Raw genomic sequence first — 18,518 nt, 5'->3', positions numbered from 1 at the left:
AATCTCTGAGTAATCCTAAAGTTTAACTTCTATTCATGCAGTAAGTCCTCCATATACCCTTATACTCCATAAGGAAACCCATAAATACAGTCTAAGATAGCAGTAGTTGTTTAGTTAGCCAATTGAGAAAACTGCTAATTCAGATAAAGGCTGTTGAAGAGCTTTGCAAACATCATTAGCATAGAACTTATTTCCACAAGAGAGAAAGAATGTGCATAAAAGACCATTTTTATTGATCAGTTAAATTAAAATGGGCACAGTGGGGAACAAATCAGCAAACAAAAACTACAAATGAACCCACTAAATATTTCCTGATAAAATACTCTTATCTGTAATTATGGTTTTAGTTTTGTTTGTGCTGCTGTATATATGAAGGATATAATTTTAAACATCTGGTCAGTGTTAACTTTTAAAATAAGATTATTTTTTCTTTGATATGAATTAATGCTGATTTTCAGGCACTCTAGAATTATAAATTTTCAGATTTAGAAAATTGGAATGTAGTTGTTAATTTTGGTTCTGTGTCTCTGAGAAATGCATTCAGCAATCCATACAATATTTCTGCATTCTTGTTCCTTCAGCTTTACGTAGGCATAAAATACTCCAAAATGAAACTGGTTATTGAATGCAAGAACATTCAGTTTTACCTGTGGAAAAGATGAAACAAGGGTTATGATAAAATATTAAAGGGGGCAAATGTAATGCTAGCTTTCATCATCAAATTTTCTATGTAGCTTTGCAATCACGGCTATTTTTAGGGGTGCCTTCAGTAGAAACATAACTGAAATATCATCTCGGAATTAATTTTGGAAACACGCAGCAACATTACAGGTAAGTAAAGGACAGTGGTGAAATACCCACTGCAGTAGACCGTGCAGGGAGATTTCATCAAGAAGTTTATAGGAGATGAATTTTATAGGTTATCAGAGTTGGCAGCTCTATAAATACTCAGCAAATCAATGTCCCAACATTTATTTTATTTAAAAAGTTAAATCTTTCTATTTTGCCTTACCCAAAAGCTAACAGTGACAGCTATACCATGTGCTTGAACACAAAGCTGAATGTTGCATCACTGTAGAGGCAAAAGCCTAGTGGCTCTCTCTCTGAACAGACAGTATTGATTGCTTTAAATGTTATTCCAGGGGAGTAGCTTTGATTTTGAAATTTTAAGGTTAAAACCTCTTACCTCATGTTCAAAAAATGCATCTTCCAGTGTCTTTTCTCCAGTGCCGCTCCCTACGCCTTCAAACAAAGCCTTGTATTCCTAAAGGCACAGACAACCACCCAAAGACAATAGGTATTTGTGCATTCTGCTCAGCACAGCTGCTTTGCATTCCTTTATGAACTAGATTATTTCTCTATGAACTAGGCATCTTTCTGAGCAGAACTCATGTATAGATTATAGACCTATCTAATTCAAAAGCATATATTCAGCAAATGAAAAAAAACGAATATTTCTTCTTGCATTCTTTACTGTCACTTCCCACCACTTCAGATAGCTTAAGGAAGGCATGAGGAGAAGTGGCACTAGGGTGACTCATGACCTTTCAGTCCTTTGGACAGGGGGTGCTGGACCTTGGGTACAGACAGTACCCAGTAGAGCCACACGGGAGGATGGAGCCAAAGCCTGAACTCTGATCCTCACATGGCTGCTCATTTTACTCCCAGTAGCCAGCTGGATTTGCCTTGTTTGCATTAATGTTGTGTTTAAGTCCATCAGCCTCATATGTCATACCAGTATATTGTACAGAGATATATTTTACTAAATCACAGCAGTATTGGCTGCTGATTGATTGATTCAATCAATGATTTAGCAAAAAGTGAGAAGAGAGGGAAAATGATTTTCAGAAAGCCAGCTTTCTTCTTATTTTATAGTTCTAGTAAGAAATCAGGCTCATCTACTATGAGAATTATTTCATCTTATTTTATAATGACTTTTGCGTGGGCACTATGCTGTACTTTTGGAGACACCAGCTTTGACTTGAATCTCAATTTTGGCAGTTTTAATGAAATAAGAATAATTGCATTTCATCATGGCATGTTAAGACTTTTTGTTTTGAAAAATTAGATTACATACTGCATAGTATTCTGCAATGCCCTTCACTTGCTCGTAGTCATCTGCATTGGCCAGCAGGTGCAAGCCTTCTGGGTACAGTTTTCCACAGGTTGGGTAGAGCTTCTCTCTGTCTTCTTTGCTCAGCTCAGTGCCAAATGAATTGATAGTGATGATAAAGGCACGTCTATCTGCTTCAAACTTAAAGCATAAACAAAGAGAAAACAGGTGTTAGAGATGCTCATTAAAAAAAAAAAGAAAAAAAAAGCAGAGGGGTGGAGTATATACACATTTTTGGCTAGCCTGAGGAAACTTTAAAAAGCGGACTTCCGTGCATTAGAAACAGATCTTAGTGAATTTATAAATGCTTGTTAAATTTTAACTAGCAAATCAAAGGGAGTTTACGTGAGCTCGGCTTTAATTCTTTGATTTTTGTACTGAAAGTGCTATCCCAATTACTTCCTTATTTCACTAATAAGTTACCAAGATTTTAACTACAAGAAAATCTCCTGACACACACACTTTTGAAGTTATAAAATGATGCTCTTAGGTATGATAACATGTGAAGGGATCAAGAATCAACCATAGTGTTCTGGGATCACTCAAAGAGTTCTGCTGACAGTTAGGGTGGAATGGAAGCTTTGAAAAAAAAATCTGAATGCATACATTTAAAACTCTGATTTTATGAAGAAGAGGTAGCTTTTTACACACCTAGTTAAAGATTTCAAGTTTTTCAAATAAGTTAATTTTTAACACGTAGAACAGAAGGCTACATTTCTTCTAGCAGGTTTAGGTGCCTGTAGTATCTGTATTTTCCTTGACGCAACACACTGAAATTCATTCTAATTTCTAGATCTCAGGCTGTTATTTTATGCAAGGCAAAATTTCACCTGCATACCTACAGTGTGAATTAAAAATATACTGGTAATTAAAAATAATCACGGTCAATTTTATTTTATTCTTCTGACTTGATATCTAAACTAAGTAAGGGTTTAGTCACTTGTTTTGTTATGATTTACTGTCACTTTTTAAGAACAGCAGTGCCCTTGCAAACTGTGAGAGTTACACATGAAAAATCTCCTAAGCGAAAAGACAACACAGACACATTTTAGGAAGTGTGGATCAATTGGTACTCTGTGAACTCTTGAACTGTTTTGAGCAGAACCACACTATTTTGTGTTGAGTAACAGCCCTGACAAATGCAGTTGCAACATCGTTCTACAAATTTAGCTGTTAAGCACATATTCCACGATCTCACTCCTATGTACTGGAACACATTGCAACAGGAACCCAGCTGCCCTCTGGCACTGACTTCAGAGTAAGGAAAATGAATAAACAATGGGGAAATAACGAGAAGAAAATAAGTGTGCTTGAAAAGATTTCTAGCTAATAAGTAACAGAGCCAAATTTTACTTGCCTTATTAATATGAACAGGCATATCAACCCTGGTGAAACTGTTTTGAAAAGACAAATGTTTTGCTTTTTTAACCCGTTAAAGAGCTGCAGATTTTATCTGTTAGGTGATTTATTGGAAAAGTGTGCTCGGATGCAATAGTAACTAATGCACCCGGGTTTGGGGGCTGGCCCCGTGGCTCTCATTTCAAGAGAACTGGCAGGCTCAGAGCCATGCCTGGAGACCATTCCTCCAGACTGTGACCGCATGAGGTTCTTCACACCGGCTCCCACCATGAGGCTGGTTTTCAGTGATTTGGGCCATTTGATTGTTGCAGATGCAGGGGAAGCCACAGGATGAGCATTTCCTAGGTGGCCACAGCGCTTAGTTTGATGCCCACGGCAGAGAGACCACCAGTGCTTCTAATATGCAAGGATCTAGCACCTATCTTACCTATGCGATTACAGCATAAAAGCAACAATTCTTTGGAGCAATTCATTTAAACTTTGGTGTCTCATAAACTCCGCCATTAGCAAACTGCTCTATATGTGTCTTCAGATTATTATAACAATATAGAAAATAAAATCTCCTACAGAGTTTATCCTCCTAGTTGATTGACCTTACAGAGGATTTTTAAAGAGGCTTAGCATGGACCAAACTGTTGCCATTGATAGAAGGAGAAGTTTACAACATGCTTAGACTAATATTGGTTAATAATCTTCTCTCAAAATAAATTTCTAACTGAAAATGAGCTTTCTGCAAATCTCAATCAATCACCTTGAGAAAACACCTTTGCCCTTGCCAGTCAAACTATTGATTTTTATATTTTACAAAGCAATATCCTAAATATTTTATTTCTGGTAAATTCAACTTGATAAAGAACATTCTCTTTAAAACATGAACTGAAATGTTAAGAACTGATTAAATAAAACATGAAATTGCATTCCCCTATCAAGGATTGCTTCATAAAGTGTAATTTCAACTCAGTTTTCCTTTTGCAACGAGCTCTCTGACTGATTATCTCTTTCCCCCAACGCAAACTTTCAGTGCGATGTCTTAAGACTCTAGTGAATCTTGTTCAGTCAGGTTTGAAGGTGTAAATTTTGCTTATCCAGAAAATGTGACTCATGAAAATGAATGGGTGGTCTGGCTACCAAACTCTGCAAACAACTGCGATGATAAACTGAGTGAAAAACATGGAGCCACATGGTGAGAACACTAAATGAAATATTCAAAATCATCTGAAAATCAGGAATGAAAACACAGCTTTAGGAATGCCTGCATCTTTTATTTGACCCTACAGAACTAAGAAAACACTATACTTCATCATGCTGTAAAGAAGTTTGGGGGAAGGGATTTTGTTTTTCATGGAAAAAATTAATATTAAACTTTCCTGAGTTACGAGACAAACAGATAAATGTGGAATGTTGGACCTTTCTGTAGGACACTTGCTCCAAAGGTCACTCAACTCTAACTTCAACCATTAATTTTAGTGAGAGGATAAACAAGAATGTTATGGTGCCTTATGGTGCCATGAAGTATGAATAATTTTTATTTTTAAAGATACACGAATTCCAGAATGTAGCTACCCCAACTTATAATTTGGGGCTAGGAGGTGTAAAAACAATCCACTTTTTAAATTGTCCTGCTTATTGCACCTGGATGTTCAAGGACAACTGTTTGAGATTAGTAAGCTATTTATTCTACTCTTTTCTCTGTTTTTGAAAAAAATTAACTGAAGCTAACTTCTATCTGGCAATGGCCTGGATGCTTCTCTACTTGAGAGGTAAAAATCACCCTAGAATTAAGTCTTCAGGACATCTTAGCAAATACTTACTATTCAGAGGAGAAACCAACATCTGAAAAATGGTTTTGCAAATGGAGAAAGAGGGAACAGAAGAAACAAAGTAAATCAGCTACAAAAACATTTTGGAATGCTCTAGCTTACAAAGAGTAAACTTTTCTCACCTCAAGAATAGGCCTCATTACCTCTGCTGTGGTACCTCCTTGTTTTTCACAAAACTTATAGAACGCCTCAAGATAAGACTACATGAAAGAAGAAAAGAAATATTTTAAATACCACTTAAGACCCTGTTTAGCTCAGCCCTTTAGTCATGAGCTCCATTTTTAAATACCTCCATTAATGTGGATAACTATGAATTTAAATTCAAACATGCGCTTACTAATGTGCTTTGCTGGATTGAAGGTTGGAATATTAAAATGTAAATATCTTGTTCTTACGAAATGGGTAACATCTAAAGGGTGTTATAGGGTAAATATTGTTCTTTCTTTTCTCCCTAAAGAGGGATCGTCCTTGGCTGCAGACTAAGCAGATGGCTGAAGGAAACTGCATCATAGCGTGGAGGGGGGCACTTGGGTGCCCGCCACAGCTGCGGGGCCAACGCTGCGGAGCTGCACAGACTAATCCCTACTGCTCTACCCTTCAAAACCCGGGATTAGGTCAGAACAGCAAGCAAAGCTCCCACAGTAATGGTCTGCAGAGCCCTCTGCTCTAGCAAGGAGCCTGCGCTGTGCATCCAGTTCAATACAGCTGTTCAGTGAGGACCAAGCGCCGGAAATGCTGCAGGTCCCACCACCTGCCATGACCTTCCCACAAAATGCTGTCTTAGGAAACAGTTATGGTATGAAAATGCATTTGCGTTCGCACAAGTTTATTAAAAGAAGCTCTCGTTAACTGTGCAATTAGGGAAATCTTAAATAGAAACATTGCAGTGGGAGTCTGCAGCATGGGATTTGGCGTTAGGCTCTGGACTGTGTTATCTAGACTCAAATATAACTGATCATATTGGTAGCTGGCACTAAACTGAAGCAGAAGAGGAAAGAAACATGAATAATTTAAAAGTGTTTCCAAATTGATCCCCCTGATACTTAGAAGAGTGATGAGAAAAAGTTAAAAATGAAATTTAATAAGTGTAAATGGGAAGTCATGCACACAGGAAATAAAAATCCAAGTTGCACGTTGTAAAATGGAAACAAGTGGTGAGTTTATTGCTACTTGAAGGGGAATTAGAAGGCTTGGGCTTAACTGGTGTTCTTATGAATAACAGGAAGTAGCAGAATATTTAAGAAGCAAATATTGTCTTGGGAATTTATAAACATCACTTGCAGAAGCAAGGGAAGAATTTTTTGTCTTTCAGCCTCGTGCTGATCAGATCCCTGTAAGAATTCTGCCTGCAGGCTGGGGCATCCTCTGTGAAAGAAATACGGCAAAGAATTTGGAGAAAACGTGCTGGGAGGAACCATTAAGAGAATAAAATACGCATTGCCTTGAAGAGTATTGACCTTTATGCTAATATTTGCAAGGTACTTTGAAAATGCAAGGCACATATTAGATTCATATTCAGATGTGCTGTAGCAGTACTAAGGATAAGGGGAAGGAAAAAGAACAAAAACATAAGTGAAACCAAGCCCTTAATTAAAAAAAATATAATGTAGGCTCAAAGTAATTAGAGCTTTTCAAATTGCATCTACTTTTTATAAATTAAAATAAATTTTAGTCAAAAGCCCGCTTAGGATCACTTAGGGGCTAACAGTTCTGTAGCATTTTGTGGGTAACTGAGTTATTCATAAGCAAATGGATTTGTATATCAGCCTGGCATCTAAAGCATTTTCATTAGTGAGATATTAAATTAGAATTTGGAGGCAGATCTAAATTTTGGAAACTATCCAAACACCGGACTAGATCTCAAGGGAGCTGGATTTGAGTCCTGGACTTGTCATCAGCCAGGTGACCTTAGACAACTTGCTTCATCTCACCAGGCTTCTGTATCCCTGTTCATGAAACAGAGATAATGAAGCTGACCTCCTTTTCCAAGGCACTTGGAAAAACCCAAGTATTATTGCTACGTTGCAGCTACTTGCCTTGTACAGTTTGTTGCGCATTATTTCAACGTTCATTTCATCCAGGTCATTTTCAGACAGGCAGTCCTGAAAGAAAGCAGCTGAAAGCAGAGTTTATTATATTACAGTATAAATCTACATGCTGATATTATGCATCTCTTATCTACAGCTATGCACCAGTGTATAACTAAAGGTCTGAGGTTTCTGGTGCACAAGAAAGAGTGATGTAACAGCAACAAAGAGAAATCCTCTTGATTTTCCCCTTATCCTCCTATCCCCTTCTGCTAATGAGAATCTGCAGTGAGGGGACTCAATCAAGGCAGCAGCCAGAGTCCTGTCTCCAGAGAATGCTGGATAGGAAATGCTAATGAAGGCCCTAATCTCCTCTGAAGTATGTGGTTTAGGCATTAGTGGGATTTTCTAGGGAGGAACATGAAAGATCCTTTTTGCCTTAAATCATACAGGTATTCTGCGATTTTTAACGAGAAGCCTCTTTTGTAATTTTTCCTATTTTAGCATGTGTGCAAATTGGGGAAAGGTGATAGGATGCACCTAGGAAAGGGCACAAGCTTTGACCTTGACCATCTGTGCTTCTAGCTCCTCTAGAAAGCTGGCTAAAGAGCAGGCTTTTGAACAGGGAGACAGGAGATGAAGTTCATTTGTGCAGTTGGACCTCTTAAAAATACTATATACTTCACTAACAAAGCTATGCCAGTCCCGCACTGTTTATTATAAGCAGTGTCATAAGAACTAAATAAACAGCCTACTGAGGCAAACAAAGCTGCGTCAGAGAGAACATGGCCTCAGACAGCAGCAAAAGGAGATACTACCTAGAGAAAGTACGCAAGCCTGGCCGTATTTTGTGGTCTATTCCCTTTGCACTCTCCAGGTATCCCCAGTTATTCTACTATGCATGCTAGAAGGCAGTTCCTGACAGTTCTCTTTAGGATCTATTTATAGACCCGTTACACAGGAATTGTATCATCTTTTTTTTTTTTTAATGACACTACTCTCTGCCTTTAGCAACATCTAGAGCAACAAATCCAAGGGATTTACTACCACCTGTGTAAAATAGCATTTTCCTTTATGTATTTTTGAACTATCTTTCTGCTGGGATCTGGTCTCCTGAAGTAGACTCTCTGGTCATTTTATCCATCACCTTTATGACTTTGCAAACCTTGGTCATGTATCTGCAGCCCTACAGCTCTTTAGTTTTTGTTTTCTTGCTTTGGCTGTTGCTGCACATTGAGCATCATTTCAACTAATGTGATAGAATAATTCTAACCCTCCCTCTGTTTTGGTTTCAGATTTCATCCTTCAGGATAGGAGGATTATCTCTATGTTTCAATCATGACCAAATCCCAAGAGATGTAGTCTAGGATCTAACACAACATTTAATGTTTATTAGTAACTATATACTTCTTGATCCTTAGTGAAGTAAAGGTAAGATTTCATCTTGCATTTTTTATAGATGTAGGTGTTGAAATAAATATATGGATATTTTAAGTCAATGGCTACTTTGGCCATAAAACAATATCCATGCACTTCTTGAGAGCAGCATACTTCATCTGCGCATAGCTACCCAAGACTGATGATACAGAATCTGTTAATAAATGTTACAGAAAATGTCCAGAACACCGCTTCAAAAGTGCCCAATCCTCAGTTTATCAGCCAATTATTCATGGGTTTTTATGTCACCAGAAGACAGCATATCCAGCACAGAACATGTTACTTAAACTCACATATTCTTAAGAAAATATAAGGAGAAGATTCAAGAGCCAAGTAAGAAGTAACTTAATGTTCCTACCTAATGGCGTGTCAACCAAAATTGCATTGAACAGCTCAGTGGGGTTTGAGGCAATGCTGACTGCTTCCATTTGCTCAAAACTCCCCAGTGGATGGCACTTGGGAACAAGTTCAGCTATGGGCCGCTGATGTAATGTGCCAGTTATTAAAAGAATTACATTGTCAATCATATAGCTGTATCTGTATTTGAAAGAAAAAGGAAAGTAAATGAATCTTATTTTTATAATGAGTTTTACTTTGAAAAAGCATAAAAGGAAAAAAAAACCCTGAAAACTACTAATAAGCCTACAGTCAGAAATGACCCAAGTATTTGAAGGTTTGTCAGTTCTCCATATCAATCTCACCTACCAAAAAAAACCCGAGGGTTTTAAAATAACAAGTAGGTAACTTTATTAATTTTAAATGACATGACCAGTCTTGAAGAAGGTCCATTTTATGGTTGAGGAAGCTAAAACATAAATATAATAAACACATAGCTGTAAAATGAAGTGTTGATCTCATAAGTGGAAATGTGTGCAAAATGCAAGTCACCTGAACTAGCAGCTTCTTTTAGTTTGGCAATTTTATTATTTCATACAGCCCATCTATGCAGAGGAAAAATGCCCTGGAAACTAGGCCCTAAAACTGTGGTGTTCGTGCAGACAGACATAACTTACAGTTTTCTTCTCAGTCAGTTTTAAATACTCTTCTATGAGGGGCCTGTGAACAGATCCATCAATTTCAGATCTTCACAGATCCATCAAGTTTTCCAACAACTTCTTATCAGTTTTACTATCAGAGAGCCTTGTCAGAGTTTTGTCAGTAACTCAGAAATGGAAATGCAAGACCCATTCCCTTGGGATATTTATAATATAGATGCAAACCTCCCGCTGGGCCATTGATTCAGAGCACAGCTAGGGAGGCTACATACAATTTCACACACAAAACCTGGAAGGGGGAACTAGAGTTATGTAGCTATAGGAGATATGTAGAGATGTAGTAATTGTGTTAAATAACTTAAACAAACGTCTCCATTATTGCAAAACAGCGGGGCGCAGAGCGTGTGTGTGCATATGGGTACACATGCAGGGCACCGAGCATGAACATAACTCTCACAATTTTCGTATTTTCACTTTCATTTCTCCAAATGAAAACATAAACATGTATGCCTACAGGTTACAGCTGTCTAAGGGCAAGCTTCAAGAACTTGGTTTAAAATAGCCTAAAACTATTCAGGCACATTCGACTAAAAAGTAGGATTAACGATAGTTTATTTTGCTGTTAAGAAAAAGAATAGTCTCTATAAAGTAACCTGGAAAGCCCAGTAATACAGCAAGGGGAGTAAGCAGTTCTGTAAAATATCCCGCTGACCTTTCAGTGTTGTCAGACTGCTATAAAGCAGATCCCTGTTCTCATTAATATGCTATCAAAGTCATTTATTTAACAAATTTATGTTTATATCTGTACCGAGAACAGATTTTTCTGTTCATCTGACATAAAACGCCTGACACAAACACAGCTACCTGGATATATGTATCTTGATATATACAGCATAAAGTAGTTCCTATTTTTAATGTCCAAACAGTATGAAAGGTATGGTAGGTATGTGTCATCTTTTCCTCCTTTAAACAAGATCTAGAATTTGCTGCATGCCTGGGAGTTTAGATCATGTATTATACATTGAAATATTTGCTCCATAGATCATAAAAATGCTTAATACTTCTTCAGTCATCCCACAATTTTCATTTTTGCCAGTTCTCCAACTCAATATATTTAAAAATTTCAACTGTTTTTCTCATCCCATATCACTAGTTCTGCCTGTTCACACAGAGGAATTATGCTTTTCTTGTCTTTTTTATAATATTTGCAAAGACAACAGTTCTTCATATGTATTTCAGAACATATTTTAGTAAATAGGTTATGGAAATATTATCATATCAAAGAAATTTTGTGATTTGTGAAACTTAATAGAAATTCTAGTAAGACACATTTACCTTTGTTTCAACCCCTTGTTGCTTTTGCTTTGGGTCTGTAATGTAAGCCAGGTGGCAACATTACTTACGTGATAAAGTTCAGAAATGTGGCAAGTGGTTCAAAAGCATGGTTTCTGAAGTAATGAAATTCTGTGAGCAGTTTAGCTTTCAGTTTGTCATCAATGGTGGAAATGGTGAGGGGGCCAGTCTCATTAGCCAAGAAGTTGCCATAGTCTGTGGTCTGCAGATGTAACTTCAGGTCTAGAATTAGAGTCAAGGAAGATCATGAGAATAAACTGTCATTATATTATTTCCAAAACAAAAAGAACAACATTTCAAATGTTCATTTTAGACCATATTAAAGGCCTGATGTAGTGAAAAGTTTTTGTTGTGGATTTGTGAATTTTGTTGTGGATGCCACAGGAAAGGACAAACAATTTATCCTTTGTCAGATGTTTTACTGGTAGCTTAAATTTCCAGTCAGTCACACCAGACACAGTGTTCATTAGTGCTGTCCCTAGGCCTTTCTCAGACAGGTTTGTTCAATGTTTTGATTTTACTGATTTATTCAGGGCACCATTACTGCATCATTATAGTCCGTGCAAGTCGTTTCGCGTCACAATCCTATGGACTGTTAGGTATCAATAAGTATTATCCTGTGACTTTGTTAAAGTGTTAAATTTTAATGATGTGAGATGTTTAAAACTCATGTAAGTCTATAATGTTACTGAGCTACCTGAATAAAAGGGAGAACACGTCTTGCCTGGCTCAGACTCAGGGCTCCAAATGAGCTCTGCAGCAGAGGGCATGGAAGGGCACAATTTTGCTCTCTTAACAATTCTGTTTAGGCTTTGTCTAATTTATGGTTGCTATTAGCACATCCTAAGAAGCTGTTCCAAAAGCTTAGGTTATCATGACACATTCTGTCCGTGCTCCCAGCACTGGTAACTGGAGAAAAAATTGAGTTGATAAGACAAGGTCAGGACAAACTTTTGTAATAGCAAAGAATTCCTTTGATAAATTCCTCTGCCAGCCATTTTCCACCATGAGGCAAAAGCAAAGATTGCAATCAATTCTTAGTATTCAAAGCAATTTAGCATTTCCTTTTAAAAAACCACTGCCCTATTGCAGAATTGCCATATGCCAAATGCCGTATTAAAATTATTGTAAATTATAGATTGGGATAACGCTATAAGGAATTGGCATTTGTAACGATTATGTTTTCAAATAAAATCTGAACTGATATTTCAAGAAAAGAATAGTAACACTACTACTAGATGAATTAAGGGCACATCTGCAAGAGAAATTAATGTGCAGTTAGCAAGGGGGGGCAGGGTGGATTTATTAGTGTGTTCACTAGTCTTCACTAATTCCCCATGTGGACACTTTCTTAGGATGCAATAAAGTTGCCTGTACTGAGACTTAATGCAGAGGGACTAATACACAGAAAATTCAAAATCTTAGGACTCTAACTTATTTAGATATATCCTAGAATTTTGTATGCAGGTTGGCTGCCACTTGAGCTCATTTCAGTGATTACATCAATACGGGCCTTTGGATGGGACAGCCTTACCTATCTAACACTCTCAAACTGCTAGAATTTCTTTAGATATCTCTGCACTAAATGAATGCAATCAGTGTAAACTAATTGCTTCTCAAAATTATATGAGTCCTCAGACCTTATGATAAAGCTGTTGACAAAACAGAATGCAGGTTGCTGTGCTTCCAAAGGTTAGACAGATACTAGGAAATAGTCATAGTTTCTGCACAGGCCCTTTTCATGGAGAAGAAAGAGAATCCAAGTATGAAAAACGAAAACTACTTAATTCAGGAAAGAAAGAAAGATAAGAAAGATGAATCAAATAAAAATGCAAAATTATGCTTAGAAACAAGACAGTGTAAATATGTTTCTAAAAACTCACTAATATTTTTATATCACATTTACATTTCCTGTTAAAAGCGATAATTTTTCTTTCTCCTTTCATTGCAAGGAAAGTAAGAAAACTTGACATATGGTGGGATTAAGGTATTCTGCCTCATCACATGCATAGGGCTGGAATTCCAAATTTGCTGTTTCTTTTCAAATGAAGCACCAATACCTCCTTAGCGCCACCCTCTGTAAATGCATTACTGACACAGTTGTTTTCAGAGCTTCAGTATCTAAAGCAAATCACAAAACCCAAATATCACCCACCAAAACTGGCCATTCAGAAGTGCATTTAACATTGCTGATGAGATAGAATCATAGAATCACAGAATGCTCAAGGTTGGAAGGGACCTCTAGAGGTCATCTAGTCCAACCCCCCTGCACACTCAGGGTCACCTAGAGCACGTGGTGTCTGGGGTTATTCCTCCCCAGGTGCAGGACCTTGCACTTGGCCTTGTTGAATTGCATGAGGTTTTTCACCGCCCAGTTGTCCAATCTGTCCAGGTCCCTCTGGATGGCAGCGCAGCCCTCTGGGGTATCGGCTACTCCTCCCAGTTTGGTATCATCAGCAAACTTGCTGAGGGAGCACTCTGTGCCTTCATCCAGGTCATTGATGAATAAATTGAACAGGACTGGACCAAGGACTGGCCCCTGGGGGACCCCGCTAGCTACAGGCCTCCAACTAGACTCTGCACTGCTGATCACCACCCTCTGAGCTCTGCCATCCAGCCAGTTCCTAATCCACCTCCCTGTGCACTCATCTACCCCACACTTCCGGAGCTTGCCCAAGAGGATGTTGTGAGGGACGGTGTCAAAAGCCAAAAACCGAGATAGACAACATCCATCGCTCTCCCCTCATCTATCCAGCTGGTCATTCCATCATAATCAACGGAAAATAAAAACAAATGATCAAGAGCAGTCTGTCTCTGACAAGACTACTACCAACCTCACTCTCTGATTGACTGAGAACCCATACCAAAATATAACGCATGAAAAATATTAGCCATAGAATAATAAAATAGCCCTGCTTGGCTCTAAAAATCTATGGAGGAAATATTATGCCAATGAATATTGGATCAATGACCTTGCCTCTTCTATGTCCTGCTTTAAAGAGTTATTTTTCCTAAAGACTTTGAAAAATGATAACACAGTAAGAAACAATATTCAACCCTATCTTATGTACTTGGGCAAAACTATTGAGAAAACAGTAATAGTAATCAACAACCTCTAAAAGCATGTGAGATCAATGAAAAATGTCATTGTCAGAGTTCAGACCAGAGTGCAGCTCAGAGGCTGCTCCAGCAGTATTAAATTATAGTCTCTTATGGCAGTTGGCATAAATAAGACCATATTTCTGGCAACTTCAACACAATAAGACACATGGACTAGTGACCTAACTTGGTGACCCAACAAGACAAGCTGCCTGACAATCACAGGGGCTTCAGACATTTCTGTTCAGCAAAACTTTTCATTGATGGTAGCCGCTCCCTTACATCCATGGTACTGGAGATCTATACAAGAGCCTGTGCTTTTTGGTATACACACAGACACCCTAGGAAAGAAAGTTCTTGTGCTTTGGGTGTCAATATTATTGTCATCCACCTCCATTATGCATCATATGCATCATATGATCTTATGTAGGAAATTTATGACTTCAAATCATGCAACTTTAAATCCAGTCACATCATATTTTACTCATTTAAAACAGCAGCATATCTAAAGGAAATTAAGTCCTAAGCAGACAGAGGCTAGTTTAAGATGACTGTAGTTAAGACTTTCTCATCATATCCATGAGAAAGAAAAAGTAACTGCAAAAAGTTGAGCAAAGTGTTAACCTCATCCTCCCTAGGGACGAAATGTTCCTTCCGCATCAAAGGTGTGCAAAACCTTGGCATCCTGTCTGACTTCTCACTTGGGTGACCACCTCGCGTGGGTTTTTATCCAGTCCCTGTGTGCTAGGGGCAATGCATGTGGACCGATCTCAGTGCTGCAGCCTGTCTGGGAGCGCCACAGAAATAATAGTAATTTAAGCAAGCCCTGGAGGATATCTAAATTAAGGCCTCTTCTCCTGTGTGGCCCAGAATTGAGAGGACAAGGTGGTATCTTTTGCTGGCTGCATTCTCCTTTTTTCTTTCTCTCTCGCTGTCATGCTTACCCTGTGATTCACATGCAAATATAAAGTTTTAACCTACAGCTTTCTTGTGGTTCTTCTGTACTGACATTATGGTTTCCCCTCTAGAGATATCAAAACCACTTTGAAATTAAAAGATCTTTTAAATCTATTTATGGGATACTCAGGGTGGTTTTGATTTTGTTTCTGCTTGCTTGTTTTTCCATATTTATAATATTTTTAACTTAGACCAGTTTCTGTGGTCTGGTTCTATGCCACAGACTACACAGTGGAGTAAATTTATTACCTTTGAATGTGAATACAAGGACTGAAGACGCTATAGTAAAGCATGACAGCACTTCAACACAAATGCACTTTCTGAATGCTTTAATAGGAATCAAAGCACAACATATGCATGCAGCTCCTTTTTGACTTTAGAGGTGAGGACTTTATTTTTTGGTGCACTGTATACTAGTGATGCAAGTTCAGTGTTACATCATATATATAAGAAGAGATGGGGATATTCAGCTCCATGTACAAATCCAATACTTCTAATATTTTAGCTATAAATAATGCTGTTGGCAGTTAAGTGATTGGAACCTGATAGTTGGCTAAAAGAAGTAGAAAAATATCCAACGGAGGCAGAGATATTCTGTAGCTAAACAGAAAAAAAAGGAAATGATAGCAAGTAGTAGAGATATGCTTAGATGCATTGATTGATTCAGCAGTTTCTGCTGCTGAAAGGGATTTGTATGGTAAATTAGAATGAAGATTAGACTGAAGAAGGCTACAAAATCCAGAAATGTCATTCTTTATGTTGCAAATCTTATTCAGAATATGACCTTATCTCTCTTTTGCAATCTGTTCATAAAGTACTTCCCATCCCCTTAATAACCTTGAAAGTTTGTATATCTCAGCAAAGTTTGAAAACCACTTCCTGGTTGTAAATATCTCCCTTGCAAAATGACTTTTCTGTTTTCTTTTGGAAATGATGAACAAAAATCCTTTTTTTAACTTTTTTTTTTAATATTTATTTTTTCCTCTTATTGAGCAATAACCAGGAGTCTTTTAGTCACCTTCTTCTTCTTTTTATTTTTTAAAAAGCTTTTGGAGTCATTCATTGGTAACATTATCTCCTGAGTTCTCCCGCACAGAGAAATTGAATGAGGGCAAGAGTTTAATAATTTCATCATTCTGTCCTTCATATCTCTCATAGATATTTTAAGCTCTATTAGTAGCTCAAGAGGAGCATGTAAATTCATTAAATTCATTTAAGTTGAAACACAGGAAGTTCCACCTCTGTATGAGGAAGAACTTCTTCCCTGTGAGGGTGACAGAGCCCTGGAACAGGCTGCCCAGAGAGGTTGTGGAGTCTCCTTCTCTAGAGATCTTCAAATCCCGCCTGGATGCCACCCTGTGCCACGTGCTCTGGGTGTCCCTGCTGGAGCAGGGGGGTTGGACTAAATGACCTCTAGAGGTCCCTTCCAACCTTAACCATTCTGTGATTCTGTGATTCTATAAGTAGGATATTTGACTTAAAGAATTAAATATAAAGCAAGAATGTCCTTAAGTTCCATAGTTCATAATAGTTAGTACAAGGTTACCATCAGCTTTTGTCTGGCTGACTTAAGGAAAAGGTTTCAGAGGCAGCTGTCAGAGTAAATGTCTACATGTCTAAACTGCTGTTACACCCAATGGAGAACTGATTGAGCTCTCCAGCTCACCAGCTCAAGTAGAAATATACATTTGATCAGCTAAATAGCTCTCTAGATCCCACCACCTCCTGTGGTGTCTACCTCTTCTTTAACTGTGAGAAGAGCTTTATCCACCTCACAGACAGATACCTACATATACCTATTTAAATGTAGCTATTTTAGTCTGCAAGATTAATGGCATACAGTCTTCCTATAGTTATTTAGGTGTTATTATTATTTATTCAGTTATCTTATTTAGTTTAGAGGTTAGAAAACCTCTAAACTCTGTCTATGTGGATATCTTCAGGCCTTGCACTCATCTTCCCAATTCCATCACTCCATATACAAAGCAACTGATGTTTAAAACAGTCAAGTCCAGTATTTCTCCTTGCTACATTTTCAAATGAATGTACATATACTACTTATTTGAGAAATCATTTCCGTGCACATCTGTAGGTTTTATTTGGATTCAGGGAAAAAAAAAATGTTTCTTTAGAAAGGCTTTTTTTTTTTTTCCTATTGCATTTCTTCCTGCCAAGTATATAAAGGTGTGTCATATGATTCTCTGTAAAATCTGTCTTCACCAGGCTGTGACCGGTCTTGGCCAAAGAAAGCTGTTTTGGAAACAACTGTGTGTTCCTTTTGTGACTGTGACAAGGTCACCTTCAAAAAGCTTTTTTAAGATGAACAATAGTTCATTTTATCTTTGTGAAGTCTAGTTTTCTCTTCCTGCTAAACAGAATATCCTCTACTGCTCTAAAACTTATTAAGTAATAAAATACTAAAATTATATATTTTATATGTATTTGGTGTTGAATGGTAATCTTTCAAAAAGATGTGAAATATTTTATACAACTGAACTGACACAAAACTTGTATACTTGCACAAGTGTGTAACATCATTAAAATACATGAGAAGGTTACCAATCTCAGAGGAATCATGTGCATGAAGTTTCCAAAGATTATCACTAACTAGAAAACCCCATGATAGAGGTTGCATTGGAAATCAAAGCCTGTATCATCCTAGAGTAATTTCTATGGAAACCTAATAACTTAATTTTGAGAACAATTTTTAAAAGGAAATCAACATGATCCATATTTTTGAGATAAAGTGGTCAATATTTAAATCTTTTGCCTTCCATTCTTCAAAGGTCTAAGAAACAGCATTTCATCCAAAGTAAGATAAACCAAGGGACTTACCTTCTAGTGTCTCACACTGTGCTAAATTGACATAGTCTGCACTTGTCAAGATCCCAGCTTTGAAACCTCGGACCAGACCCTCCAAGTAGCCATGGTCCACATTGAAGTAAAACTCTGAGTATCCCGGCATGGAGGAAGAGATGTAATCTCTCTGTTGAATACTTGATGTTGTTGAATATTTGCCACCAAGCCTTACTCTTCTTTTTGGAAGGAGTGACAAATAGTCACTGACTCCCAGCCAGCCTGCAGCTGTGTTTTACTAACTAGTTTCTTCCTGTTTCTTGCTCCTAGTGTAGTTCCAGTATAGCTGATGCTTACACAACATCACTTAATCAGCCAGACAGTAAATCCGACTCCCTCCTGTCAGAGCCAGAAAATGAATCTATTATTGCTGAAAGAGAAGCCAGAAAGAGAGTATAAGATTTAACCACTGCTTACAGGAATGCTCTGAATTTGATTGAAACAAATAAAAGCATATTAAAAAACATGATGTCATGTGCTGGTTATAATACGAGTACATATT

The 18,518-nt window shown here is 37.6% G+C and overlaps 1 protein-coding gene across 1 annotated transcript; it reads right to left on the bottom strand.

The window, feature by feature from the left end:
- Window positions 1–289: 289 nt before the first annotated feature.
- On the bottom strand, window positions 290–18,245 carry ATP6V0D2 (ATPase H+ transporting V0 subunit d2). The gene is made up of 8 exons (XM_010224642.2): window positions 17,996–18,245; window positions 11,155–11,326; window positions 9,115–9,293; window positions 7,329–7,408; window positions 5,415–5,492; window positions 2,078–2,254; window positions 1,187–1,264; window positions 290–647 (listed from the first exon to the last, which is right to left on the bottom strand). The coding sequence occupies exons 1-8, from the start codon at window positions 18,123–18,125 to the stop codon at window positions 486–488; spliced, it is 1,056 nt and encodes a 351-aa protein (XP_010222944.1). The 5' UTR covers window positions 18,126–18,245; the 3' UTR covers window positions 290–485.
- Between the last annotated feature and the right edge of the window lie 273 nt (window positions 18,246–18,518).

The sequence above is a fragment of the Tinamus guttatus genome, unplaced genomic scaffold (genome assembly GCF_059628265.1).
Source record: "Tinamus guttatus ecotype Peru unplaced genomic scaffold, ASM5962826v1 Tinamus_guttatus_pri_ptg000012l, whole genome shotgun sequence".
NCBI classification, from domain to species: domain Eukaryota; kingdom Metazoa; phylum Chordata; class Aves; order Tinamiformes; family Tinamidae; genus Tinamus; species Tinamus guttatus.
This window is presented reverse-complemented; position numbering and strand designations above follow the sequence as displayed.

Bases quoted from the DNA above. Each gene is read 5' to 3' on its own strand.
- ATP6V0D2 (XM_010224642.2), bottom strand. From the start codon at position 18,125: ATGCCGGGATACTCAGAGTTTTACTTCAATGTGGACCATGGCTACTTG. The intron at 9,294-11,154 runs GTAAGTAATGTT...TTTCAAATACAG, and splicing joins ACATTTCTGAACTTTATCAC to ATACAGCTATATGATTGACA. The intron at 648-1,186 runs GTAAGAGGTTTT...TCTTTTCCACAG, and splicing joins ATGCATTTTTTGAACATGAG to GTAAAACTGAATGTTCTTGC.